The sequence below is a fragment of the Crinia signifera genome, chromosome 5 (genome assembly GCF_055691185.1).
Source record: "Crinia signifera chromosome 5, ASM5569118v1, whole genome shotgun sequence".
NCBI lineage: Eukaryota > Metazoa > Chordata > Amphibia > Anura > Myobatrachidae > Crinia > Crinia signifera.
Genome location: NC_139221.1, coordinates 80,555,105 through 80,582,887, shown reverse-complemented (window position 1 = coordinate 80,582,887; position 27,783 = coordinate 80,555,105). Strand labels below are relative to the sequence as shown.

Here is a 27,783-nt window from a genome sequence, read left to right as displayed (position 1 = left end):
ACTGCAGTGTTCAGGCAGAGCTGTAAGAGGCGCCTCCTCCCTCATATTGTAGTATTACAGTTGCAGGAAACTACAGCATAATCCACCCAGACTTGTGCTCTGTGTCTGCCTCGCTGGGATCTCTGGGCTGCACCAGGACTAATGGACAGAGCGCTGCAATAGGTTAGTAGTGCACCCATCTCACTCATGCTTTGCATACCAGTAGTGCTTGCTACAGCCAGGATGTACACTCAGGAGTAGGAGAAGGTTGGGGCATACCGTACAGACTGCAGTAATTCATTGGATGTGACTCTACACACCGTCCAGTAACCTGTGCCTGGCCTCACCTCGGGGATCTAGATGCTAAATGGCTGAGGTTTAAAGTCTGGTAGATCTGCTTGGCTATTGCACACTGGCCACTTCCTTCCTGCCTGTGACTCTCAGGTGAGACCTCACCTCGCTCCGGAGCCATCAGCAGTGTCAGAGCTGCACTGGGGGACACTGGAGGGACCGCTGGGCACCTGTGAGCCTGGCACTGATGATAGTGGAGATTTGCCATCTGTAAGGTGTGTTGCTTGGTTGGAACATGTAGCCGTATGTAAACCTTGGGAGGCCCTAAGTAAATGGTGCTGACTGGCACAGAGCTGCTCCTGTAGGTACATAGGCTCTCCCCTCCCATACGGCTGAGTCAGTGTGTGTGTATGAGTGTGTATGTGTGTGTGTGAGTGTGATGTGATCCTGTCTCCTGCACAGGGGGAGCAGAGCACAGCTTCCCAGAACTGCTGGATATATGGTATACATAGGCTGCTGCCTGCTGTGGGATAGGGGCACATTACAGATAATGCCACCAGTGATTGGATTGTACTGAGCGGCCCAGTCCTTGGGCTTTACCTCTGGGGAGATTATTCCAGTTTTCAAGTTTATTAACTAAATCATTTTATACTGAGAGGAGGGCAGAGGATTGTTGGGGAGATTTGCTGTCTAATCCTATTATTTACTCACCTTTTACATAATGCATGTCTCTGATCAAGTGCCCTTTGTTTTGTGGCCTTATTAATTGAATTAAGCTCTTCTAGGAATGATTCCATTGTCTCTTGTGTTGGTTGCACCCTAACCTTGTGCTTTTCTGTTGTCTTCTCTCTATAATCCCTGGGGACTGTTAAAGGACGCGCGGTGTCCGGTGCCAGTTCCCCTGCAGCTGCCCAGCTGGATGGACCTACCTGAGGATCCCTGGTCCGATGTCAGGAGACTGACTATAGGGAGCACTTCTTACCACACCAGGCTCAGAGGAACTACTGACAGCTCGTCCTCGTCTCCATCCTCCAGCTCACAGGGAGAGCTGGGCTCCAGCAAAGCCCAACACCCTGACACAGAGAGGGGTCCGGCACAGCAGCAGGAGAGCAGGACCTCTGCCCACCACTTTGGTGTTACTCATCTCCCCGCCCTGCCCAACCCGGAGGATCTCATACTTTTTAGGGATTTAGATCACATCAACAAACTCATTTTACCCAGCAGAGACTCCAGGTTCAGCGCCTTGTCCGAGCCTCAGGGGGATATGTACCAAACACTGACCATCACTGCTGCGCAGGGGCCGGTCAGCTACGATGGCTCCGCAGGGAGCTACATGCACTCCGCTGCCAGCTCACCTGTCTATGTGCCCACCACCAGGGTGGGCTCCATGCTCACAAGCATCTCCTACCTGCAAGGCGGTGGGCCTGCCCAGGGCTCCCACTCTGTGAGCAATCATCCAGGATGGCCCCAGACAGCTTCAGAGAACTCTTCATACAGCAGCAACAGTCCGCACACATCCAACCGGTACCACTACTCCCCCAGCCCGCCCATGGCCAATGGAGGCAGCAGGGATGGTGGCTACAACAACGGCATCAACGTAAATGGCAGAGATCAATATACACCCCTGGCCAGGTCTCTTAACGGATCCTATGCCAGTCCCTACACATCCTATATGGCACCGCCTCTGGCCTCGGCCTGGTCTGCAGGGCCCTTTGACAACTCCATGCTCCACAGCCTTCAGAGCAGACCTTCACCCATCCCAGTAAGAGGACATCCTGGAGGTAAGGACACCAGCTGTTATGTGCAGGTCACATCAGTCTATTCTGATGACTAACATTGGATTTTATATATTTGTATTACTTTAATGCTTTATAAGACCCTCTTCTCACTTCTATAGTGACGTGTGTTCCACATAGCATTCATTGTACACAGCGAGTGCTTGGTGTCACTCTCAGGATGCTGGACATGGTTCCTATGCTAGGAGTCAAAGGCTGTTACTGTGTTTTCTATAGTAATCATTAACCACAGCTACCTTACATAACGTGTACCTACCTGCTAAGCAAATTGTCACTGCATGACGTCCTAACACAAGTTATGTTACACTGAATGCAATGTAGGGGGGAGAGAGAGAGACCTGTGGTTATATCGATGACGCTATATATTTAATTTATTACGAGAGATCATGCTGATGATTACTGACTCTATAGGATATTTCTAGCATGTATTTGTATTCATATGAGATATCTGGTAGGCCACAGATAATTGCTGGACCAATATCACATAGCACTTATAATAGTAGCAGCTGGTTTTGATGGCTGTGTAATAGATTATGTGTAGGGAACTGTTAAATCATCATCATCGTCGTCGTCATCATCATCATAATAGCTATTATTATTATTATTATTATTATTATTATTATTATTATTATTATTATTATTGTACTTGTATTGGGCCTTTGCTACGTGTGAGCAATACAATCTGATATTATAGAACTACAAACCATTGACTTCTATTCTAGCTGTAGGTAACTTGGTAAATTATATATCAGCCTAGTCCAAGGTTGGGCAGGAGGTTGCAGAACTACAAATACCAGTGTGGCATATCCTCGGTCAGACTTTTCGTTATATTGTTTGATGGATAAGACAATGGAATTAATTTGGAAATGTTGCTCTTGTGTAATAAACACAAGGAGCATTTGCAAACCTCAGTGACAGGGCCGTCTCCATCTGTTATCATGTCAGCGCCTTATCAGATTGGGGAGACCGCTGTACTATAGCATTACAGAAGGATTGCAGAGTCTTATCACCGTCTAGTGATACCACCCACCTCCAACATGTGTTACATGGCTGAGTGCACCCCCAGTTCCTGCTGCTGTCAGAGTGACTGGCCTAGTTGTTCTAAGCAACGGTATCTCTGCAGCACAGACTAAAAGTAGAACAATGCGATAGCGCCCGCTGTATGTGTGTGTGTGTGTGTGTGTGTGTGTGTGTGTGTGTGTGTGTGTGTGTGTGTGTATATATATATATATATATATATATATATATATATAGCCAAATCAATAGGAAAAGGTAAGGCCAGCACTCATTTCAGCTGACAAGTGGCTTTAGTGAATAAGTGAATCAGACAGTCTGTACCTGACGCCGAGTTTATCACCTCCTGGTGATATTCGTCAAATCGTTTGTACACTTTAATGATATTGATTAGCCAGTGCTTTTCCTAACGACCACGGGCCTCTTCCTTCAATGTTGATTTAACACAAGACAGAGCCTAAACAAAGGCCTTTAAATCTTTAATTATTTTCCAAGATTTCATCTAAAAAACTATCTTACTCCAACACAGTAGATTGGTTGTATGTAGTTATAAAACAATACATGTGTTATAAATATTATCTTGTACATATCTTGACAAAGCAGAGGTTTGTGGGGCATGGTGGGAGTATGGAGGGGTATGGAGGGGTATGGTGGGAGTATGGAGGGGTATGGTGGAAGTATGGAGGGGTATGGTGGGAGTATGGAGGGGTATGGTGGAAGTATGGAGGGGTATGGTGGGAGTATGGAGGGGTATGGTGGGAGTATGGAGGGGTATGGTGGAAGTATGGAGGGGTATGGTGAGAGTATGGAGGGGAATGGTGGGAGTATGGAGGGGTATGGGGTACCATAAACTGCAGAATAATTTACTTTAATGCTCCTCAACAAAATCCGATCTCGTCTAATAACTCGGCTCATTCATTGTAATAGTTTGAAACAGTCCATGTATAAATGTTTAATCAGATAGCCCGTGCGTCCATGAAAAACTACTGTAAAACTCAATTTGATTCAAACAAATATAACTGAAAGCATTATTCTATAATGGTATAGGCTGATACAACAAACACTTCCACTGTTGTTATTTTATGTGTTTGCACATATTCTAATGTAATAATCCAACATATCAGCATTGGTGTAGTATGTATGAGTGTGTGCGAGCACTTCCAAGAATACAATGAAAGCTAGATTTTACATGGACAGTTATCTCCTACTTATTTCAAGCAACAAGTCTTCAGCAGATAGTCATCTTTTTTTTTTTTTTTTTTTTATAATAAATTTTTATCACTTTTTTACAGTTAAACAGAAATAATAATACATTATACAAAGTAATATTGACAACATAAATAGGGAGGAAATGCAAATGGGTACATAGTGTATACTATAATTAAATGAATTTATTTGATGAAACCTGTATATTATCAGCTCTGCTCTGGCAGGTCTATGAGCTGTCCTCCGTTTTCCCATATACGTTATACAGCCAGGGAAAAGAGCTGGTATATTTATATATATATATATATATATATATATATATATATATATATATATATATATATATATATATATATATATATATATATATATATATGTGTGTATATATATATATATATATATATGTATATATATATATATATATCAGGTGCCAACTGTCATATTACTGAGTAATTCATTATGCAAAACGGCAATTTCTTACTATTTTGTATATTTTGGACAATTTATCTTACATCGAATTGAATCCCTTCCAAATAGTGATCTGTAATTTTAGATCCAGTAAAACATAGCTAGTTACATTGATCCACTGTTACAAATACATAACTAAAACATAGGTACAATTCATTTGTTCTACATTACAAATAAAATGAGCTATAATATGAAGTACATTGTTTCATTACTTGAAATAAAATAAAGCATATGTACAAATACATTGACCAATATTTACAGATGTCCTAAACTCAAAATATAGTTATACTGATGCATAATTAGATGCCAATACATTAATACCGATCCATTGTTACAAATATAACCTACACTCATTTGATAGATAAATAAATAGTACATGAGAGATACAGATTAAAACAGGGGAATTTAGATGATTGGAATGAAGTACTGTGGCAATATATATATATATATATATATATATATATACATATATATGTGTGTGTATATATATATATATATATATATATATATATTATCTTTAATAGCGTTTAATAGAGGCGCTGTCATTAAAATATAAAAATGATCTATGGGCTTTTGTCATTTGCCAAAAAATCCACCAATTTTGGTAGTTGCCCTTTTAAGAGATAGTGTTCCTCCTGTTGTCTACTTTTAAATACCCCATGTGTAAGATGTGTAAGAGCAGATGTGACACAGGGAAGGTGCACAATAAAGGGATGTATCAGGAATTATTGCCCTGTCATGCTTTCCTTAGAACTTGTAAACAGTTTCGCTAAGCACATTGCAAAGTTTAATGCCACTTAAAAAGATTTATTCATTTGTAACATTGTGACAGTCTGTTTATCATAAAATTCCTCCGGGATTCCCCCCGCCCCCCTACCCCTCCTATCATTCAAGATCAAGGGAGCAGACAAATTAAAACAAAATATTTGAGTTTAGTTGCAAATGATGCGCTCCTTCAGATATTTATATTCGGATAAAGCTTACAATACAGCCTGTACAATCAACTAGTGACAAATGATACACTATTAAATAGGTTTATAGGATTCTTATGCTCCCATTCATTTAAACAGATGCTTAAGTTGTTCAGACATATTCTGTACTATTAAAGTATTGTTGTATAGTTCAGTGGGCTTTATAACAGCAAAATGTGTTAATGTCATACTGCATAAGTATGGTATGCCTATATATATATATATATATATATATATATATATATATATATATATATATATATATATATATATATGCTGCGGGCTCAGTTCCTTAAGCCTTGCTCATGTTACTATAATTTTATTTGTATGTATGTATGTATGTATGTATGTATGTATGTATGTATGTATGTAATGTATGTATATGTACCTGTCTATAATCGGATGAACATAGTGCAGCTACAGATATTGGTTAATGTTTCAATGACCGGTGAATATACCTTTTTTTTATTACCCGAAAGGTCATATTCCTCTATATCTGTAGAGTTTAAACCTTAACTGATGTTATTTATACCTATTAGTCATTGCACTAAATTGTGCAATATACTAGGACTCATCCACAGCCTGACTGATTGCTGTTTAACTGTAAAGTCCTTGAAGTGTCAGGGATTTTATAGATTGCAACAGCTCGGGTTAAATAATAATAATTAAAAAAAAATCCTTTAGCAGGTATTGAACTTTCAACCATCTGTGTATTATGAAACACGCAGGTTATATATTTTTTAACACAATTGTGAAATATGATAAAAAAAATATAGAGGTTTCCTTTAAAATGAATTTCCCATAATTGCTGCATTTAACGGATACCTTCATTCATAATAGCAATTGTATTTTACTTCCCAGCACCGCAATAACATAAATAAGAGCAGAAATAATAAAACAAAAACACATGATTATTTAGGAAACACAGAAAATATTATTAGAAATTAAAAAAAAAAAAAATAAGTCGGTAAAACCTCAATGAATTCGCTAGTTTAAAAAGCTTAAATTTGCATGACATATTTCGATGTTAAATAAATAAATAAAGGTAATAGTGTAGAATTTCAGCGTATCTTGGATATTTAAGGCTTGGTTGGACAGAAATTTCTATTTTAGTTTGAGAATATTCATAAAACGGTCGAGGGAAACGTTTGCGTATCTGGATTACCCACATGCTTTACCTATTAATATTTATTTTAACAGGTTCATGATTTTCAGGTGGAAATAATTGGTAGTATTAATAAGCAGCTTTCTTGTGTAAATGCCTATTAGTGATTATTACCACTGTACTGTCTATACCACCGGTCCATTAATATTCCCTTGTATATATTACTCACTGCTATAGTAATTGCACGTCTGTTTTTATTATATTTGACCCTTAAGATACTTATTTAAAAATGTAGTCAAAGGAAAAATGACTTTCTCTATATATCCAGAAAGCAACGGATTGTAAAAATACAATGTTACATTAATTTCATTTTAGTAACCGATGGACTAGCAAAGAGTGTATTTGCGTTAGTGTAATGCTGTATTCTCCTCCTGTGCAGTGATTATAGAGCAGTGGTTCTGAACCTCGGTCACGAACCCCAACAGTACACGCTTCCCAGGTCACCCGCAGGTGCACAGGTGCACGCATTACTCACTGACACATGTTAACAGATCACAGGTGGAGCTAATTATTTCACTTGTGATTCTGTGTGGAGACCTGGAAAACGTGCACTGTTGGGGGGGTCCTGAGGACCGAGGTTGTGAACCACTGTTATAGACCTACAAACAGGGTACAAATACAAACTGTATTTAACAGTAGCAGGACTTAATGCCCTGCACATGCACTTTGCCGTTCTCAGGGCATGCTGGTACTTGCAGTCCTGCTACAATTGGCGACCCCCTGCCTTGTTTATTGTTTGCATGGCTAATGGGGATAATAAATGCGGCTGCTGGTTACCATATTGTTGTACCAGGTGATGCAGGAGAATTGGAATACATTTATGTATAAGGTAGAAGTGACATCACTACCGTGAAATGACGTCTGTCTCTCCCCTCCCCAGATGTCCTGGACGAGCTGCCTGAGAGCCGGGAGTGTGTGAACTGTGGCTCGGTGCAGACCCCCCTATGGAGACGCGATGGCACCGGGCACTACCTGTGCAATGCTTGTGGCTTATACAGCAAGATGAATGGCCTGAGCCGGCCTCTCATCAAACCGCAGAAGAGAGTGGTGAGTGACCGGTGGCAAGGGGAAGAGGTGAGGGGGGGGGATTGTTGCATGTCCTGTTCTGTAGGGAATAGAACTACACAGGCACCATAAACAGAGATTGTGAAATGCCTCATATCCCTCAAACAGCTCACACACATAGTTATATAGCCGGTGCTCTGCTGTGTCAGGTGTCATGTATGTGTGGCAGTGACACTACTACCTATATATTTATAATCGCAATCATCAATTATACCGGCTTACAGTGTATCCTCCAGCTATTGTTCACAATGTCAGTTGACCATGATTCACTGTCATGTGTGATGGGAATATTGTATCCTGTGCAGTGTAATAAAACCAGGTCATTGTGCTCCACTGTACATGAGCAGTCTCCTAAACTAGAATTCCTCCTTATGGATTGTATCTGGCAGAGGTTTGTCACTCTCCCCGTTGTACATTTATTCTGTTAGGGAATCAGAACACTCCTGCAAATTGCTTGTAAATGAATGTTTTAGTTGGTGATTACATATGTGTAGATATAGAGCAGTGGTAGCCAACTCCAGTCCTCGAGAGCTACCAACAGTTCAGATTCTCCAGACCACCTAGCTGCTGCACAGCTGCACTCTCTGGGGCAGATGTATCATAGCAGCGCTTATCGCGCCGCTATGATACTTCCTGCTTCGCCTCAATAGCGAGGCGAAGCAGGAAGGGACATCGACAAGATGTATTAACATCTTGTCTGCCGAAGCGGGGGAGCGTTAACTCCCCCCTCCGGCGATGTCCCTTTCTGGAGATAGCGCATCAGTTAATACTGATGCGCTATCTCCTGTCCCCCGGCCGGCCGCACTGGGCATGCGCGGGATCTCGCTGTTCACGCGAGATCCCCAGCGCAGCCCAGACCTAACAGCAGGGACAGCGCTGTCCCTGCTGTTTAGATAGGGCTTCGCCAGCCTGATGCTGGCGAAGCCAAACCCGGCTTCGTGCGGAACGGTCAGCGATGCTGACCGTTCATACATTCGGCCTGCTATCATTTTGATAGCAGCGCCGATATGGACAGGGGCGCATAGCGCCCCTGTCCATTACCGCATCCCGCCGCTTCATACATGGGGGAGAAGCGGTATCAGTGCACATAACGTGCGCTGATACCCTTCTCCCCCATATCGACACATCATACATCTGCCCCATTACTCGCTGACACATTTTAAAAGATCCACAGTTGGAGCTAATTACTTCACTTGTGATTCTGTGAGGAGACCTGGAAAACATTAACTGTTGGTAGCTCTCGAGGACTGGAGTTGGCTACCCCTGATATAGAGGTTTAATAACAACATTCACAACCCCCTTTAGGACACAATCGTGAAGTGAGTTATGTGATTTAAATTGTGTCCTTTTTTATTTTTTATTCTGGAGATCTACTAACAGGTCATGTTTTCCAGACCACCCAGCTGGTGCACAGGTGTAGCCATTACTAACTCACATTTTCAAACATGCTGCATTCATTCCTAACCGACACATTCTACAGATACACAGGTGGCATGGAAAACCTGAACTATTAGTAGATCCTGAGGACTTTATTGGAAAAAGGTGGTGAAAAGGTCGCACAGGGATATATAAAGTTTAAATTTTGTTAGTGGACCCTCATATATTATTTTCTGAAATATTTCTTAGATGAGAGAGGGTGGGCTATCACTGGACACCAAAAAGACACAAATTTACAAAAAAGAGAAAGGTGTGTCGCTGGGTGATGCACCTGAAGAATGATTCATTTAAAATGTAACCTTTATTAGTTATATTGTTAAAATCCTGAGGACCAGTTTGGCCACCCCTGGTCTATACAGTTCCTGCCCAAAGTACTCAATTGAATAGTTTAAAAAAAAATTCTTTCATTAGTAAGATGTCATGTTAACCTCTAGCTCCAGTGAAAAGTTTGGACTACCATAACCTCTATATCTAGTTATTTATTTATGCATTGATTTATATATTTATTAACCGGTTACAGCAATAACATATTCCATTGGGCTGTACAATTGCAGTTTATTATTACATTGCAGTACATATTGGAATATTGTATAATTGTGGTTTTTTATATAAATAATATGTATGTGTTTATAGATGGAGCAACAATAATTGTTATTTTAGAATTTGGCCTGATTGCACACCTGAGGACAGACACAAAAAGCCTTGTGGGCAGGTGGACATGGCTAAATAGATAGAGAATACTATCAGATTTGTTTAGCGTCTTGTCAACGTTAAGGGTGAATCTTAAGTCATCGTGGTTTTTAATTTTTTTGGCCAAAGACAAGAAACACCTATTGTGCTCACGCAGTTTATCTGCATGTTCCTATGTGCTAAACAAATAGTAACTGTCCGCTTGTGTATATATATATATATATATATATATATATATATATATATAGTGCCCCCCCCCCCCCGTACAAAACACTTCAATCCCCCATAAAGTACCTGCAGTCACTAGATGCCACACAATGGAGCTCAGACACACACACACACACACACACACACACACACACACACACACACACACACACACACCTATAGTAGTCCTATACACAAACACCTATACACAGCCCTACACCTACACATTATAGCATAACAGAGCACCTGGTCCCATCAGCTCTGTCATTGTTATGGACTGGTGACTAGTAATATAATAATTCTTTTAATATCACATAAACAAGAGGGGTCATGGTGTATAAAGTACACCAAACCAAATGATATGCACAACACATGCTATGCTGTCTGCAGCATTGTCTCTTTCCAATTTGGTTAGTATATACTTTTTAAACTTTTTTTTTAAACTGAATTTTTATACCCATTTGCATTTAGAAAATGTCTACATGATATGCAATGTTCATTATTAGTAGCTGTGTTTGGGCATGGTATCAACATGGCCCTAACTGTGTGGAGTTTGTGTATTCTCCTCGTGCTTGCATGGGTTACCTCCGGGTGCTCCGGTTTTGTCCCACAATCCCATAAATATACTGTAAGGTTAATTGGCTTCCAACAAAATTAACCATAGAATGTCTGTGTGTGTGTGTACATGTGGTAGGGAATATAGATTGTAAGCTCCACTGGGGCAGGGACTGATGTGAGTGTTCAAATAGTCTCTCTGTAAAACTCTGCAGAATATGTGTGCGCTATATAGGAAACTGCTAATAAATAAATATATGACTGCTGTTCACATAAGAACTGCTTTACCTGGCTTTATATTCAGCAATCATAAATAGCCTATTTGTTATGTGGTCCTGCTGCCAAAAGTTCATCTGTAGTTTGAGAACAGATTAAGTAGGGAACACGTATTGTCCATATGGCGTTTATTATTTTGTGCTCCATGACTAGCAGCCCAGTTTTTGCGATGGGAAACATGGGTGTTATTATTGTGTAATGCATATTGTATGCCACGTCTGAAGGATAATGCAAAGATAATGACATTTCAGACAGCTAGGAAGGCAATGAAGCCACAAAACATATGCAGATAAGAAGTGTTAGTAGTCCTGTGTCAAAACTTTTGTTTGTTAGAATGCATGTTTCATTCCAGTACTTCTATATATGCAATACTTATGGTGCTCATACACTAGGTCAGTGGTTTCCAACCCTGGTCCTCAAGTACCTCCAACAGTGCACGTTTTCCAGGTCACCCGGCAGGTGCACTAATTATTCAGGCACATTTGAAAAGATCCACAGGTGGAGCTAATTATAGCACTTGTAATTCTGTGTGGAGACCTGCAAAACATGCACTGTTGGGGGTACTTGAGGACCAAGGTTGGGAACCACTGCATTAGGGTAATTGAGTGCGATGCAACATCACGCTTCGATTTCCCTTGAAGCTCCCCGTACGAGAAATCATATCAAAAGTGTTTTTTCGTGTATTCGATCATAGGATTTATCGCATGCCCCATGTGACCTGAAATCGAGTGATGTAATGAGGGCTGGGCTATCTGGGGGTATATAAACTGACAGATTGCACAGCATGTGCCGATGCAATACATTTTAAGTGCAGCACATAATATCTTCAGATGTGAAATTCGCCCAGCGTGGCCGCGTATCGCTTCAGGGGAAACATTCGATGTGCATACAATAATGCGATTTATCACACCAATGCGGTCAAAATTGAAGGGTTGTATACAATATCTTACAAGTGTATGGGCACCATTAGATGTACAGTACTACAACCTTTAATGGTATAATACTAATATATATATATACAGTACTGTACAGTACTATGATGCCACAATACTGAGATATACAGTACTGCACCCTCTGGCACGATGTTGAGATGTACAGTACTGCAGACTCTGTTGGCACAATGTTGAAATGTACAGTACTGCGGCATCTGATGGCACAATGTTGATGTGTACAGTACTGCAGCCTCTGATGGCACAATATGGAGATATACAGTACTGCGGCCTCTGATGGCATAATCTTGAGATTTACAGTACTGCAGCTTTTTGATGGCATTATGTTGAGCTGTACAGGACTACAGCCTCTGATGGCTCTATGTTCAGATGTACAGTGCTGCCTCTGATGGAACAATATTGAAATGCACTAGAGCCTCATATGGCACAAAATTGAGATATACAGTACTGCAGCCTCCGATGGCACAATGCTGAGATATACAGTACTCAATCCTCCGTTGGCACAATGCCGAGATGTACAGTACTGCGGCCTATGATAGCACAATATTGAGATGTACTGTGCATTAGTTCTACTAGAGTAGAGCATATTCCTAGTTGATCTATTGAGATATACAGTACTGCAGCCTCCGATGGCACAATGCTAAGATATACAGTGCTCCAGCCTCCGTTGGCACAAAGCTGAGATGTACAGTACTGCGGCCTATGATAGCACAATATTGAGATGTACTGTGCATTAGTTCTACTAGAGTAGAGCATATTCCTAGTTGATCTATTGCTATTGATTTATATATAATATTGTTATCCATATTCGGACTGTCTGTGACAATTTAACTTATTGTGTTTATAGACAATTTATTGTTTTTTTTTTTAATTTTCTGTAAACAAGGTCTTGCTAGCACTTGTCTTGACTTATATTGTTAACTATATCGGTGGTACCATGGGAGCACGATATATTGCATACACACTGACTGATATTGCTCATTATGTGCAGGCTCGGAAGATATTGCCAGATTGAGCTGAACTGATGATGGGGGTTATTCAGGATGATGAAACAGTAGTTGAGGAACATTAATATAAATATATTTATTTAAAAACTTAATGTAAAATACATCTTTTCAAACATGTAAAAGTGGTATTATATTATTATAATTATTTTATTTGCATTATATTGTTAATTAGGACATTCCTGTCCTATAATTGGCTATAAAATGGCATAAACACAGATGAATTTTACATACAAATTCAATGCAATAATATGCTCAGACACTTGTAAAATGTACCTAAAAAAACATTACATACAGGTGCTTAGAGGTTGCCCCTGCATTTTCTTTTTTATGGTTGGCACTACAAGTCTCAGCAAGGTGGCCCCTACCCTCTTCCATATCAAAGGGCTGCTTCCTTTTTGAATTTTGGGTTTAGATCCTGTTTCAGCCAATGATTAATGGACATATTTATCAGTAATTGAGTTTTACACCCGATAATTATAATGTCTTATCGCAACAAGAAATAATTATTGATTGCAGAGATTTACCATAATACACATCCTGGGATAATGAATCAGATAGGAGCCCATTTGTGTGATGTATAAAGTGATCTATGATGTGTATTATCAGCCACTGCGGAACCCTTGTGGCACCATATAAGATAATACAAATAAACGGAACAAAATGTTTTCAATAAAAATCTATTGTTGCAAAAAAGAAAAGAAAAGATAATACAAATAATATTTGCCGCCATAGAAACCTGAGCTAGCTGCCCTGTAGCCAGAAATTAGTAAATTCCAGGTATCCTTAATAATTGTGTTTACAATCCTAAATGCCTGTTTTTTAGGGGATATCTTTAATAAATATGCCCTTTTTTGCTTTGCTTATTATTTATCCAACAATTTAGTTATATAGGAAACAGTGAATTTTAAGCATATTATACTACTAAATCTGGATTCCAAGATTTCCTTTCCAATCAGACAGATTGGAAAGATAATTTTATAGTGTGTATCCAGTTTAAGGGCTTTATCTCCTGTAATTGATTGCTTAATTAATGCAGAAGGACTGGTTACTTTGTTAATAGAATGGTTATAATGTTAATTCATTGTATGCCCTTTTGAATACTTAAAGTGAGATAAAATGTAACATTTGATTTATTACCTCTTTAATCTGTCATGCCAGAAGGTTACATAATTCCATTTCTTTCTTTTCATCTAGCCGTCTTCCAGAAGAATTGGCTTGGCATGTGCCAACTGCCACACAACGACGACCACACTATGGCGTAGGAATACAGAGGGAGAGCCAGTATGTAACGCCTGTGGTCTCTACATGAAACTACATGGGGTATGTTCTATGTCTTCTTACTGTAGATTTATGGCTTTGAGATATGGGAAACTACTGTGTGTACACATGGTGCAATCTTTGCTAACTCTGTACTATTTACATACAATTCATGCAATCTACATTTGATTTGTACTCTATAGTCATTGCTGCCCTGTCTATCTGGGTTTCAAATTCTGCAATCTGCATGTGATATGCATGCGATTTTGAATATTATGACTATATATGTCAAATATCACCATGTGTACACAGCATGCACTCTGCCTGAGACATTGTGAATGTCAGAGAAATGGTGGAAGGGAGGGTTACATTATTAGTAGCAAACACTACAGTTCAGGGGCGAAATGTAATAGGGTGCGATTTTTTAGACTAAAAAAAAATCGCACCAAATCGCACCTTTAAAAATCGCGTTTTTTGCCGCGAATTCGCATATGTAATGAGATGCGAATTAGCGGCAAAAAAATGCGATTTTCCGCGATTTGCCGCGATTTTTAGTCATGAAAATGTGCGCATTTTCAGTCATGAAAATGTGCGCATTTTTATAAATGCGCTTTTGTGCAAAAAAAAAAAAAGTAAAAAAAAAAACGGCGTGGGGTCCCCCCTCCTAAGCATAACCAGCCCCGGGCTCATTGAGCCGGACCTGGTTCCAAAAATACGGGGGAACAAAAAGCATAGGGGTCCCCCGTATTTCTGAAACCAGCCCCGGACTCTTGGACCGGTCCTGGTTCCAAAAATACGGGGGACAAAAAATCTGGGGGTCCCCCGTATTTTGAAACCAGCACCGGGCTCCAACAGCCCGCGGTGTCATGCCACAGCCGGGGGACACTTTTTATACAAGGTCCCCCGGCCAAAACATGAGCACCGTGGCTGGTCAGCCTTGGACGGGGTACCTGGAGGAGTGGGGACCCCCCCAATAAAGGGGTCCCCCCCCCCCAGGCTTCACCCGTCCAGGGCTGAAGCCCGGGGCTGTCACCGGCGTCTGTGGCCAGTGGACGCCGGCCTGATAGGGTTAAATCCATCATACATATCATTACATTGCTTTTTACCGGCGAACTACAAGTGCCAGCAGACCTCCCCCGCATGCTGGGACTTGGAGAACCACAAGTCCCAGCATGCAGGGCATTAATGGGCCCGCTGGGACTTGTAGTCCACCTGTAAAAAGAATGTTTATAAAAAACACACACACAGAGAAGTACAAGTTTATTACACACACACACACACCTCACTTTTACACCAGCGTTACTTACCATTCCTGGATCCAGCGCTGGTCTGGCTGCTTTACAGCCGGCTCCCCCCGCACTGACAGGCAGCGGGGAGAATCGTCTTTCTCCGTTGCCTGTCACCGGCTTTCTCCGTAGCTTCTGTAGCTCTGTCCCAGTGCTACAGAGGCTGAGAGCGTGATTGGCTGAGCTATGCGTCTCCATGGAGACGCATACAGTGTGTGTGTTTGTTTCAATGTGCAATATTTGGCCTCAGTTTTCAGATTTGGCATTTAAATGTGTGTATGCTTTTATTTATTTATTTATTTGATTGTTTACCTAGTGTACTGAATGACATATAGAACAGCACTTAGCCTGTGGCCTTGTGCTTTTATACAGCCATTGAGCTCATTTACAGTATTTGTGTACACTATACCATATACAGAGCCAGAGTGTTGTTCAAGGTGCCCTGCAAATCACACCCATGAGCCACCAAGGCAGCGACTGTGTGTTTCCCTTGGACTTGTGCGAGAATCAGCGTCATACTACTTGTTGTGGCTTTGGATTTAACTTTACAAAGTTAAAATAAAAACTTAAGTACATGTTCTTAATGATAAATATTTGTTTTGTAGAATGGAAACATGGTACAAATACGGCTAAATAAAAAACACTTTGGGGGAAATTTACGAAGATGTGTATTCTACTTCACATGTGATGTTGCTATGGGCAACCAATCAAAATCTACTTATTTATTTAGCACCCTCGAGAAGATAGTAGACAGGATCTGATTGGTTGCCCACAGCAACATCACATGTGAAGTAGAATACACATCTTAGTAAATCCCCCCCCCTTGTAGTAACACAATGTCCACATATTGAGCAAGTGGAACATGTTTATTAGCAGTCTTTATATTTAAAAACAAATGTATTTCTGTTCTCCCAGGTTCCTCGACCATTAGCTATGAAGAAGGAAGGGATCCAAACAAGAAAAAGAAAGCCAAAAAACCTAAACAAGTCAAAATCCAGTAATGGTAAGTCACACATTACATATAGGAAATGAACCTGTCAATGAGATAAAAGGGTTTAAAATATCCTTAATAAATATATATCTATACACATGTGAACAGTTTTATATCACCTGCATTTCCAGTTTTGGAAGAAGGTCGAAGGACTGATGAAATCATTGGTTCCTCACACAGGGGTTTTGTACACCACTGCATATGCAGAAAATGTTGACAGCAGAATTTTGTTGTTGTTGACATGGTAAAATATTAACATTTAAGATGTCGACATCTGGAATATATCAACATGAACAACATGATGGCATATGACTTGTCAACATAGTTAATACATACCAGTTTGTTAGCGGTAGGGTTAGGAGTTATAGCTAGCATTCTGGATAGGACTAAGGTAAGGGTTGTACTCTGTTGCCACTGTGTATGGACAGTGATGATCACGTTCATCGCTGGGGAGAAAGCCGCTCAGTGCATATACACTGAGCGGCTTTCCCCCTGCTCAGCACTGTCAGCAGGGGGCTTCCCATAGCGCAGAGCTATGCAAAGCCTTCCTCAAAGCCGCTCATCTGCTGGTAATACCAGCAGATGAGTGTCTTTCCCAGCGATGATCTGAGAGCATGCAGCAGCGCTCACTGCTCATTGCCGGGGCATACACACTGGGTGGCTTTCCCCCTGCTCAGCCTTGTCAGCGGGGGGCGGATGGCTTCCCAAAGCGCAGCGCTATGCAAAGCCGTCCTCAAAGCTGCTCATCTGCTGGTAATGCGAACAGATGAGCGGCTTTCCCAGCGATGATGCGGGAGCGCGCAACAGCGCTCACTGCTCATTGCCAGGCATACACACTGGGAGGCTTTGAGCTGTTTTGAGCAGCTTTCAGGTTAAAAGTCGCTCAGTGTATGGGCCTTTATTGTGACTGGTAGATCACTGCAGGCCCGGCGACAGGGAGGGTCAAAGGGGACAGCTGACCCGGGCCCCGACCATAGGAGGGGCCCTAAAATCAGCCACACATCCGTGCAGTCAGCCGCCCGGTACCCGATTGCTGTCGTGGAAGATTCCTGGGTATGCCTATTCAAAAAAGGAAAAAAGGAAAATCCCGCTAATTACAGACCCGTTAGTTTAACATCAATTGTGGGTAAACTATTTGAAGGATTTTTAAGAGATGGTATCCAGGAATATTTAGACCATCACCGTCTACTCAGTACTAACCAACATGGGTTCGTGAAAAATTGTTCATGCCAAACTTATCTACTAGGGTTCTATGAAGAGGTTAGCAAAAACCTTGATAATGGAAATGCTGTAGATGTGATTTTCCTAGATTTCGCTAAATCATTTGATACTGTCCCACACAAGAGATTGATTAATACAATGGAGAACCTAGGATTGGGTGAAAATATCTGCAGATGGGTAGGGAATTGGCTATGTAATAGAGAACAAAGTGTGGTTGTGAATGGTGCCGTATCAGATACGATACCGGTACTAAGTGGAGTGCCCCAGGGTTCGGTTTTGGGGCCCATTTTGTATAAAATTTGTATTAACGATATTGGTATAGGGTTACTCAGCAATGTATCCATCTTTGCGGATGATACAAAACTTAGCAAAGTCATCAAATCATCAGAAGACATCACCATGCTTCAAAATGATCTTGCAATTCTAGATGAGTGGGCAAAAAAATGGAAGATGCGGTTCAATGTAGATAAATGTAAGGTTATGCACCTTGGGAGACACAACCAGTGTGCAAGTTACAACCTTAGCGGAGAGGAACTGGGTAATTCCATACTTTAAAAGGACCTAGGAGTCCAAATAGACAGCAAACTGCGATGTAGTGCCCATTGTAATGTAGCTACAAAAAAGGCCAACAAAATTCTGGCATGTATTAAGAGGGGAATGGAAACTAGGGACTCAAGGGTAATTATGCCACGGTATAAAGCATTGGTGAGACCTCACCTCGAGTACGGAGTGCAGTTCTGGGCCCCACACTATAAAAATGACATCATAGAATTAGAAAAAGTCCAAAGGCGAGCAACAAAGCTTATTAGGGGAATGGAGAATTTAAGCTACGGGGAGAGATTAAGCAATTTGGGACTATTTACATTGGAAAAGAGACGTTTAAGGGGGGACATGCTCAACATGTACAAGTATATCAAGGGCCAATATAAGGAACTGTCACGCACCCTCTTTTCTACTAGAAAGGAATCTAGGACACGAGGGCATGAGTATAGATTAGATGAAAAAATATTTCATTCAGCTAGTAGAAATAATTTCTTTACGGTCAGAACAGTCAAACTCTGGAACTCTCTTCCCAGAGAGGTGGTAACGGCTGGCTCATTAAATGCGTTCAAGGCAAAGTTGGACAAACATTTACTGGAGAAAAACATCCATGGGTACAAATAAGAAATATAATCTGTCTATAAAATATCAGAACCTACCAAATCAGCAATGGATATCTATACCAGGTTGAACTAGATGGACGCAAATCTTTTTTCAGCCTTACCTACTATGTAACCTACTATGTAACACGCAGCTTCCGGCCGCCGCTTACACACACACTGACATGAGCGCTGCAGCAGCACGGGCTCATGTCAGTGTGTGTAAGCGCGCGGCGGCCGGGAGCTGTGTGTCGGAAGCTGCGTGTTTAAACAGGCATCCCCAGGAAGCTTCCCCTCCCAAGTCTGCAGCGCAAGTATTCTTGATATGTGTCAGCCGCCCACAGCAATCGAGTGCCGGGTGGCTGCCTGCAGGGGGTGGGGGGGCCCAGAAATATCAATTTATGGGGCCCCAAGATTTCTGTTGCCGGCCCTGTCACTGTGAATACACTCCTAATGCTCTTGGAGACTGCAGTAACTTTTTGTTTGTTCATAGACAATAATTCTAATGTGCTCTAAACAGTTATATTTATATGGAATATGTTCTATTGAAGATTGGATGTTGCTATGGGCAACCATTCAGATTCTAGCGTTTAGGGAGTTTAGAGTTGATGTGCAGAAGATCTTTAATCTCCCTTATGTACAAGGGCTAAAGTGAAAGACAAAATTGTACACTATCAACAACTTCAAATGAAACAGAGACTTTTAATAAATATTGGGCGGAAGTTAATGCCACCTGAGTTCAGCAGCAGTGCGAGATGTCCGCCGAACTCTGACATTTTTTTAAAGGGGAATTAACTTACAAGGCATTGATTTGCCTTGTAAGTTAATTCCCCTCTAAAAAAACGTCCGAGTTCGGCGGACATCTCACACTGCCGCTGAACTCGAGCACCATTACATTCTGCCCATTTGTTTTTATGGACTTCTAGATGTGCATACTTGTTTCATAAACTTGGATTAAAAAAACTAAGGCTGCATAGGTCCAATTAATAGACCTTAACGCCAACCTAGAATTGTTATTATGGGCGAGATTCACCAAACTAAAAATGCGGTAAAAACCCTGCGCGCCACCCGCCGATCCGCGCTGCCCTCCCTCACCTGTGTCCGGGCAGCCTCCTGCTGTGCTGCCCGGACCAGTGATCTCGGTGCAGGGAGGAGGAAAAGGAGCCCTCACACAGCCGGGTAAGGGTTCAGGGAGGGAGGGGGGACCCGCAGCACATCGTCGGCCATCGCTTTTGCGTTAATAATCGCATATGTTACTGCATATGCGATTATTAACACTGCGAGTGCCGGCGCTGTGCTGCGGGCGTTATTAGAGAATCCCGCCCCATATAACTATATTACACTGTTGTCATCCAGTTGTTATACCCCTTTTCTATCAATACTACTATCGGCTTTCACATTCTACGATAACAAGAATTTAAAAAATAATATCTTGTCACATGCATTTTTTCCAGGTTCTTCTGGCGGCCACCAAATTCCAATGACTCCAACTTCCACATCATCCACGAATTCTGATGATTGTGTAAAAAGCGGTTCTCCAAACAATCAGAGCACGGCTTCTGGGGTAAGTGCCATAATGATAACATAACAATACAATACAGTGTCTTATCTCTCACTATCTTATCTAGGGGAAGTTATCTCAGCAAACATTTAGCTTTCAGTGCTTGATAGCATGTATGCAAGAAAATCATACGTCATAACAAAACAATGGTGAAAATGAGAGAGTTCAGAAGGACTTGGGGAGTTGTGCTGCATTTTCTTCCATTATCTAGGTTTTTAAACATTTTTTTAAGATAAAAAAGTACAGTACATTCTTGCTCTTTGGACAAGCAGGAATTGAAAACATATTTTAGGGATTTCTTTATAAAAAAAAAATATCAATCCCAGTAGGATTATATTCTTTCATGCAACACTAAATCATTATTTTGATCACCAGAGAGCAGTGCCGAATTAAGCAATAGGCTGATTAGGCTGCAGCATAGGGTGCCAGGACTGGAGGCGTGTGTGTGTGTGTGTGTTTGTGTGTGTGTGTGTGTGTGTGTGGGGGAAGGAAGGAAATAAAGACCTAATTTATTGCATGCTTGTTAGCTATCATGTGTCCTGATGGACTGGGGGGGGGGGGGGTGCTTGGGGGGTGGTAATGTTTTTAAGGTGACTGCTGGACCCCCCCTCACCTGTGTTCTGGCAGCACAGAGCTGTGCTGCCCGAACCTGTGACCTCCTCCTCCCTGCACTAAGATCCTCTTCAGGGTGCAGGGAGGTGGTGAGCATGGTGCGGCACTGAACATCACATCCTGTAATCAAAAGAGAAAGGGATCTAGTCTCTACCACAGCAGCAGCACCGGGCGGGTAAGGGAGTGACCTGCTGGGACCTGCTGACTCACCACAAAGGACAGCTCTTAACGCTAGAGCTGTCCTTTGCCATAATTATCGCATATGTTAGAGCATATGCGATAATTATGTATGCGATGGGCGGCAAAGGGGGGCGGAGCTGGGGTGCAGATGTTAGAACATCCTGCTCAAAGTCTCCTTTACACACCATAAGCATTAGATCTTACATGAAGGTTGTATACCCTTCGTTACATGCATACTTGCCTACCTCCCGGAATGGCCGGGAGTCTCCCGCATTCCCCCAGAGCCCCGCTGCCGAACCCACTCCCATCCTCCAGAAAATTTCCACCTCACGATTTTGCTGGTGATTTGTGCCGTTTTGCTGCTGCTGACATGGAGAGGTGTGGGCCTCCATGGACCCATTATAGATAAGCTTCTGCATCTGCCTTCAACTTTGCGCAACAATGTGAGGGCACGTAAACATCTTGACTTGTGGGAGTGTCAAGAGAGTGTATCAAAAGCCACATGCATGTGGGGAAGGGAAGTTATGGCGGTTGGTGTAAAATAAGTGGTGAGCAGAAGTTCCAACTTGCACACACGCACATACACACACACACACATGGTGTTTGGGAAAGCTGTTCTATTAAATAACAATTTTCCTGCTCCTAAAATTGTGAATTACAGAGCAGAAAATCACATAAACTGTGTTCAGTGCTGTTTTCTTGTGGACTTTTCCTCGATGTTCCTGAAACAAGGGGAATTATACCCTCAGGGATTCACACTGGGGTGAATCCACACTAATTGGATCGCTATGCCACCTGTGATTTGCTTCAGTGTTTACCTAATCTAATAAAATATGCCCATACATGTTAGCAGACATTTACTAACACACAAAACTGGCATTTGTTGAACACCTCTATAGATGTGTCCAGCAGAGATGGAACTACCATTGGTGCAGCAGGTACAGCGCACCGCGGGCACTGAGGACTAAGGGGCCCACTGCTGCCCCTGACACCCTCTTCCTGTCACCCACTGTTTTTCTCTGTCAACTCTGCCTCTCCCTGCCTCTCCTTGTCATCCTCTGCCTCTCCCTGTAACCCACTGCTGTGTTTGGGTGGGGTGCCGGATGATGCTCCGACAGTGGGGATCCCGACAATCAGCGGGATCCTGACTCACAGGGGCTATTCTCCCTTGTGGGGGTCCATGACCCCCATAGAGGGAGAATAGAAACTGTGGCAAGTGTAGCGAGCCACCGTGCCCGCAGCGTGGAAAGTGCAGCGAGCACTTTGCACTCGCCCCCCTGTCGGAGCACCGGCAGTCGGGATCCCGACATCGGGATACTGACTGTCGGGATCCCCACTGTCGGAGCCCCATACCACACCCCTTGGGTGGAGGGGGGCCCAAATTATATTTTTGCACCTGGGCTCACCAACCACAAGTTCCGCCACTGGTGTCCAGCTTCTCAAGTCACATTACCCTAATTCCATACAATATAGTACCACAATGAATTGTCCTATGTAAAGAAAACAGACGCAAATGTAGCCATTACCAAATAAAATGTAATTAATACCACAAAGTACCTGAATGATGTAATCGCTGTCAGAACAGTGACTGTAATTGTGTGCAGAATAACTCAGGAAAGAGCCACAGTGGGAACAGGGTTTATCCCAGGTCTGTCCTGGCTTGGAAACATATTCCCTCGTCAGACCCATGATTTTGGTGGAAAAGGGGCATAAGAGAAATAAAAAAGAACAGAACTCCTCCACATTACTTTCAGGCCATTGCTCTAATGACTGGTATCCCAGCATACATGCTGAACACCGCTGGAGTACAGACCTCTACACCACAGTGCTCAGTACAAGTACAGGAATGCCGAAAGAATTCAGTGTTTAGGGCACTAAATGGATTTATTGCAAAACAGTTCCCAGCACTGGGAGATTCTGGCATAAATCTATTCGCTAGAAAGTGTTGTCAGCGTTTTCATCTTCATACCACAGATGTTTCATCTACACACCCAAACCCCACTCACAGTGATGCTTCACTGCATAGTATGGCCAATACGGTTATTATGTGCGTCATTAGAAGTGTAATATCATACAAGTGCCGTCCAAACATATGTGTACAATATTCCTGATCGAAAAGCTAAGCAATACTCCTGAAACTATCATTTCCATCACCGCCAACAGCCCAAACATTATTTTCTCATGACTATATTATCAACCACACCTTCTATATTCATATAATACCAGAGCCGAGATGTATCATAGCTTGGAGAGAGATCGTAGAGAGAGAAAATGTGTCAACCAACCAACTCCTGTCACTTTACAGGCTCCGGGTCAGATGTATTAAGCCTGGTAAAGAGATAAAGTGGAGATAAGTGGAAGGTGATAAATCACCAGCCAATCAGCTGTGTTTGAAAAGCTACAGTTGGGAGTTGATTGGCTGGTGCGTTATCACCTTTCACTTATCTCCTCTTCTGTCCCAGTGTTTGAAAGGGGCGATGTTTCAATGATCTCTAATTGTATGTTGTATTGATAGATGTATGATTTTATGTAATTAGAGGTTATTACTAACAATGCACTTCCTATTGAGTCACCCAGCACACATATGCAAAATTGAGCTGCCTTTACTACTTGATGTCATGTATTTTATAAAATGTATTATGCTTTCTTTTATAGTTAAACACACACACAAAAAATTTTCAATGTATTAGCAAACTTTGACCTATATTGAGGCTACTAGACCTTGCAATCATTGTTTTTTTAGGGATTGAGAGTGGGTGGAGTAAATATAATTAATGACACGTAAAGGGAATTTTGGTATTTTGTAACTTTGTCCATTTTCTGCAATTCCAAAGTCGTTAGGTCTTTCTCGCAGACCCTGACACTATAATTTACAGTGACAACTTAAGTATAGTTGTATGGAATTCCTAGTGGAGTGCGCCTAATATGTCTGGCTGTATGATTCCTCAGGGAAGAGAAACACATATCTACAAGTAAAAATTTGGAAGCCTTGCAGAGACTCATACATATTGTTGAGAAACTAGGCAGCTACATTTCTAGTGCAGCATAAATAAAAACAGCAGATAAAAGGTAGTTTCCCAGTTGCTATAAGTTCTTCTTTCTTGTCAGTCTCCCTTCATAAATCAATTATTACTAACCTACACCAGCATGCTTATTCCTTTTACAATTGGAGGACTCTAAACAGATAAAGGTGCATACCGATTGTGGTAGCTCAATCTCTATACATCATATACAGTGCAGTGCTTCCAAACAGATATGATTTACCCAGAAACGTACAATAGTTTTGATGGTTTTATTTTACTAGTTGAAAATAATAGCTTACTTCCAGTTACAGCTAGAATTCACTTTTATTGAACTTTTGTGTGACCTTCAGAAACAAATGTAAAACGTTTTATTGCTACGTTACTTTTATTATTTTAGATGTTTATGAAATTCTCGGTTTGGACAGTTACAAAATTGGATCAAAACATGTTTCCAAGTTACCTAGCAACATGCCAGTTAGAATAGACAAAAAATGATTACATAATCCTCGTTCTAACATTGGATTTGTTTTGTATGTATATCAGCTCTAAGATCGTACAAAGAGGAAAAACTTGTAATTTGTGGATGTTCTACATGATGAAAATATTTGCATGGTTTGACACACTTCTTTACGATCAGCTTGTGTTACTGCATGGAATGCCATATGCAAGTAAAACTTTTAGGGGCTTAAAGGCCTGGTTCAGGCCCGCCCAACATCCAATCCCCCTCCCTCAAGCCCCAATCTCCGCAGTAGCATGCTAGTGGATATGTAAAGCATACACATCCACTCGCATGCAGACGCTAAGAGGAGAAATCATTGGATGGTCGAATGGATCTGAATCATCCCTTCAATAAAACCTGCCCTGCAGATCTAAGCTCCTGGCCCCATTCTGTTGAATGACAGTACATGTGCAGGGTAATGGCGCACCATATTTTTTAGTTTCTAAAACTTTTCAGGCAGATGGGAAATAAGCTGAAATTTGCCATGGTACAAGCTTTGGTTTTAGTATAATACACCCATAATTGTTTGTAGATGAACAATTTGGTCTTTATTACGAATTAATATTGATTTTTTTCTTCATTCTATTAAAGGTGGGGCCATCCATGATGTCTTCACAGAGCGGGAGCACCAGCCCAGATAACAATACTCTGAAGTACACAGGACAAGAGGGGCTTTATTCAAGTTTGGGATCGGCATCTGAAGTTGGTGGTTCTGTCAGGCAGGATTCATGGTGTGCCTTGGCCTTGGCTTGATAACATTCGCCATAAGATGGTTTTGCCATCAGATAACTTCCTCCTCACCATTGTTAGTAAGCAAGTTGATGGACTTCTGATCTTTGAGTGACTACAATGAACATTTCCTTGACTTTCATTTTTGGTGCCTTAGTTCAGATGGAGTATTGTGGAGAACCTAATGCCAAGCTCTTCATCTATGCAAGACAAATGTGGCCAAGAGAAGTACAATGTCCATGAATACCATATAAAAAAAGCCTCCAATGAACTTTCTTAGCCTCATGGATGCAATTACTTTGTTAGAGGTTGGCCATTATACTACATCATGCAATGAGAAATGCTGACTTTCCAGAAACACACGGCCCAGTTTCCATTTCAAGGTTCAAGATGGTGGATTTCTTCCATGTTCACTATATTTGGCTGTTTCATTTTCTGCAATCATCTCAACAAATGTTTATTGTCACTCCTGTCCATAGTTTGCTCATCACATGCTAAACAGATGACATTCTTTCCAATACAATTTCTGATCCAGATAGATAGAGTCAACTACAGGAAGCCAAGATAGATCACTATTGGACCTAGGTACCCTTAGACTTAGGCAGACTATGGAAATGGAATGTATAATGAATCATTATTCTATCTTGCTATAGATGCAGTGACTGATAACATGGTCTGGCTATTAGCTTGCTGAATGGCCAGGCATATAGATTAACCATTACTTACACACAGATTAATTAGAAACATGAGTAACAAATGAAAAATAGATGAACAGGAGTTACAAAGTAAAGAAGGACGGTATTAATTAACTGTTCCTTATTTATATTTGTTAATACTACTGTTCCATCTATTCCGAAAAGATACTGTTTTAAAAGTATAACAAGCTACATACTGAGTTAATGACTAGCACATTAAGTTTTCATTCTTTCAAGTGCTTGTCAAAGCAGACCAGATGATTGGCCCATTAGCATAATGCATCAAAGTTTTCTTATATTAAAATATTTGAATTCATTTTCCTATATTGCATCATTTTTCTCATCAAAGCTTGTATACGGTCTCGCCAGTATGGTGGAAAGTTACTGTTCTGAAATAAAGTTTGCGGCTAAAAACACGTGTAATGATGGCGTGGCATTTTAACATTTAACAACCCATAGGGATATTTGCTCATTAGTAAATAACCTATGGGGCATAAAGTTTTCAAGTCAGTTCTGCCAGTGTTAGGATACAGAAATCTCTCTCTCTCTTTGGTACACTCTATGAAAACCTGAGTTTGCTGGGTTCAAGTTCATGAAATGTATTGATTAACTTATCCAGTGATTTTGAAACCAACATTCAGGTGGAGGGTTTTTCTTTTTTTTTTTTGAGGTTTAAAAATGGGACTGATTGTTCAGTTTCTTTTTGCGTACAGGGTAGCAAACTACACTTTTTCTTCCAAGATACAATATTTTTGTTAGCAGAAAAAGTGCAATTTCCATTGCAGCAATCAGTGTTAAATCATTTACATAAGATTTAACAACTATTTGTATCGAATGTAGACATTTTTAACTTAATGGTACTTTTATTAATTTAATAATAATGTTAAGTTGGCATTTTTATAACTTTCTAAGGTTGTAACGGACACCCCCATACAAGATTTAAATTAGCATTTTGTGGTTTATTTTATTTTTTTCTAATTATATTTTTTCTTTCAAGAACAAATATTCTCAGGAAAATGGTCTTTATTATGGATTTTCTAGTAAATGCAAATAACCCCACTACCTATTTGCTGTTGAATTTAAAGGTGTGCAAAAATGCAACACATTTTAAAATGTTTATGTGTTAAATATGTACATACTTGTTAAAGTAAAAAGAACCACAACTGTGTGACTGGCACATTGCTAAGTTGGATTTATGTGTTATATTTGTTTGTTTGTTTTTTTAAATGGGATGTTGTTTGGAGCATTGCCATAATAGAGCTTTAAAAATAATAAAAAAAGCTTATTGTTTCTATCATTACATGTGATTTTTGCCTTGAAAATAATAACCCGTTTCTCTTTACATTTTCTCCCTTCTTATAAACTGTTTTTGAAAAGGTTTATTGAACGCTATTAGAAAAACTAATTCAAGTCAATCAAACACTGGTTACAAAAATAAACTTTTCAGTGTATAATTGCATAACATTATGTATCGGAGCAAAAAAAGCCAGAGGTGGAACTAAGCCAACATTAA

The 27,783-nt window shown here is 40.9% G+C and overlaps 1 protein-coding gene across 4 annotated transcripts; it reads left to right on the top strand.

The window, feature by feature from the left end:
- Nucleotides 1-27,565, top strand: GATA6 (GATA binding protein 6). 4 transcript variants are annotated; one of them, XM_083187528.1, is made up of 7 exons: nucleotides 1-162; nucleotides 1,145-2,051; nucleotides 7,771-7,937; nucleotides 14,272-14,397; nucleotides 16,536-16,623; nucleotides 20,426-20,535; nucleotides 25,438-27,565. In XM_083187528.1, exons 2-7 carry the CDS (start codon nucleotides 1,190-1,192, stop codon nucleotides 25,597-25,599), a joined length of 1,515 nt encoding a protein of 504 aa, XP_083043654.1. In that variant the 5' UTR covers nucleotides 1-162; nucleotides 1,145-1,189; the 3' UTR covers nucleotides 25,600-27,565. The 4 variants fall into 4 exon arrangements, with proteins under 4 accessions (XP_083043654.1, XP_083043656.1, XP_083043655.1 ...); XM_083187530.1 differs by lacking the exon at nucleotides 1-162 and adding an exon at nucleotides 182-423; XM_083187529.1 differs by lacking the exon at nucleotides 1-162 and adding an exon at nucleotides 412-545.
- Nucleotides 27,566-27,783: the final 218 nt, after the last annotated feature.

Excerpts from the sequence above, each read along its gene's own strand:
- GATA6 (XM_083187527.1), top strand. Across the intron at positions 7,938-14,271 it reads TCAAACCGCAGAAGAGAGTG|CCGTCTTCCAGAAGAATTGG; the intron begins GTGAGTGACCGG and ends CTTTTCATCTAG. Across the intron at positions 16,624-20,425 it reads CAAGTCAAAATCCAGTAATG|GTTCTTCTGGCGGCCACCAA; the intron begins GTAAGTCACACA and ends CATTTTTTCCAG.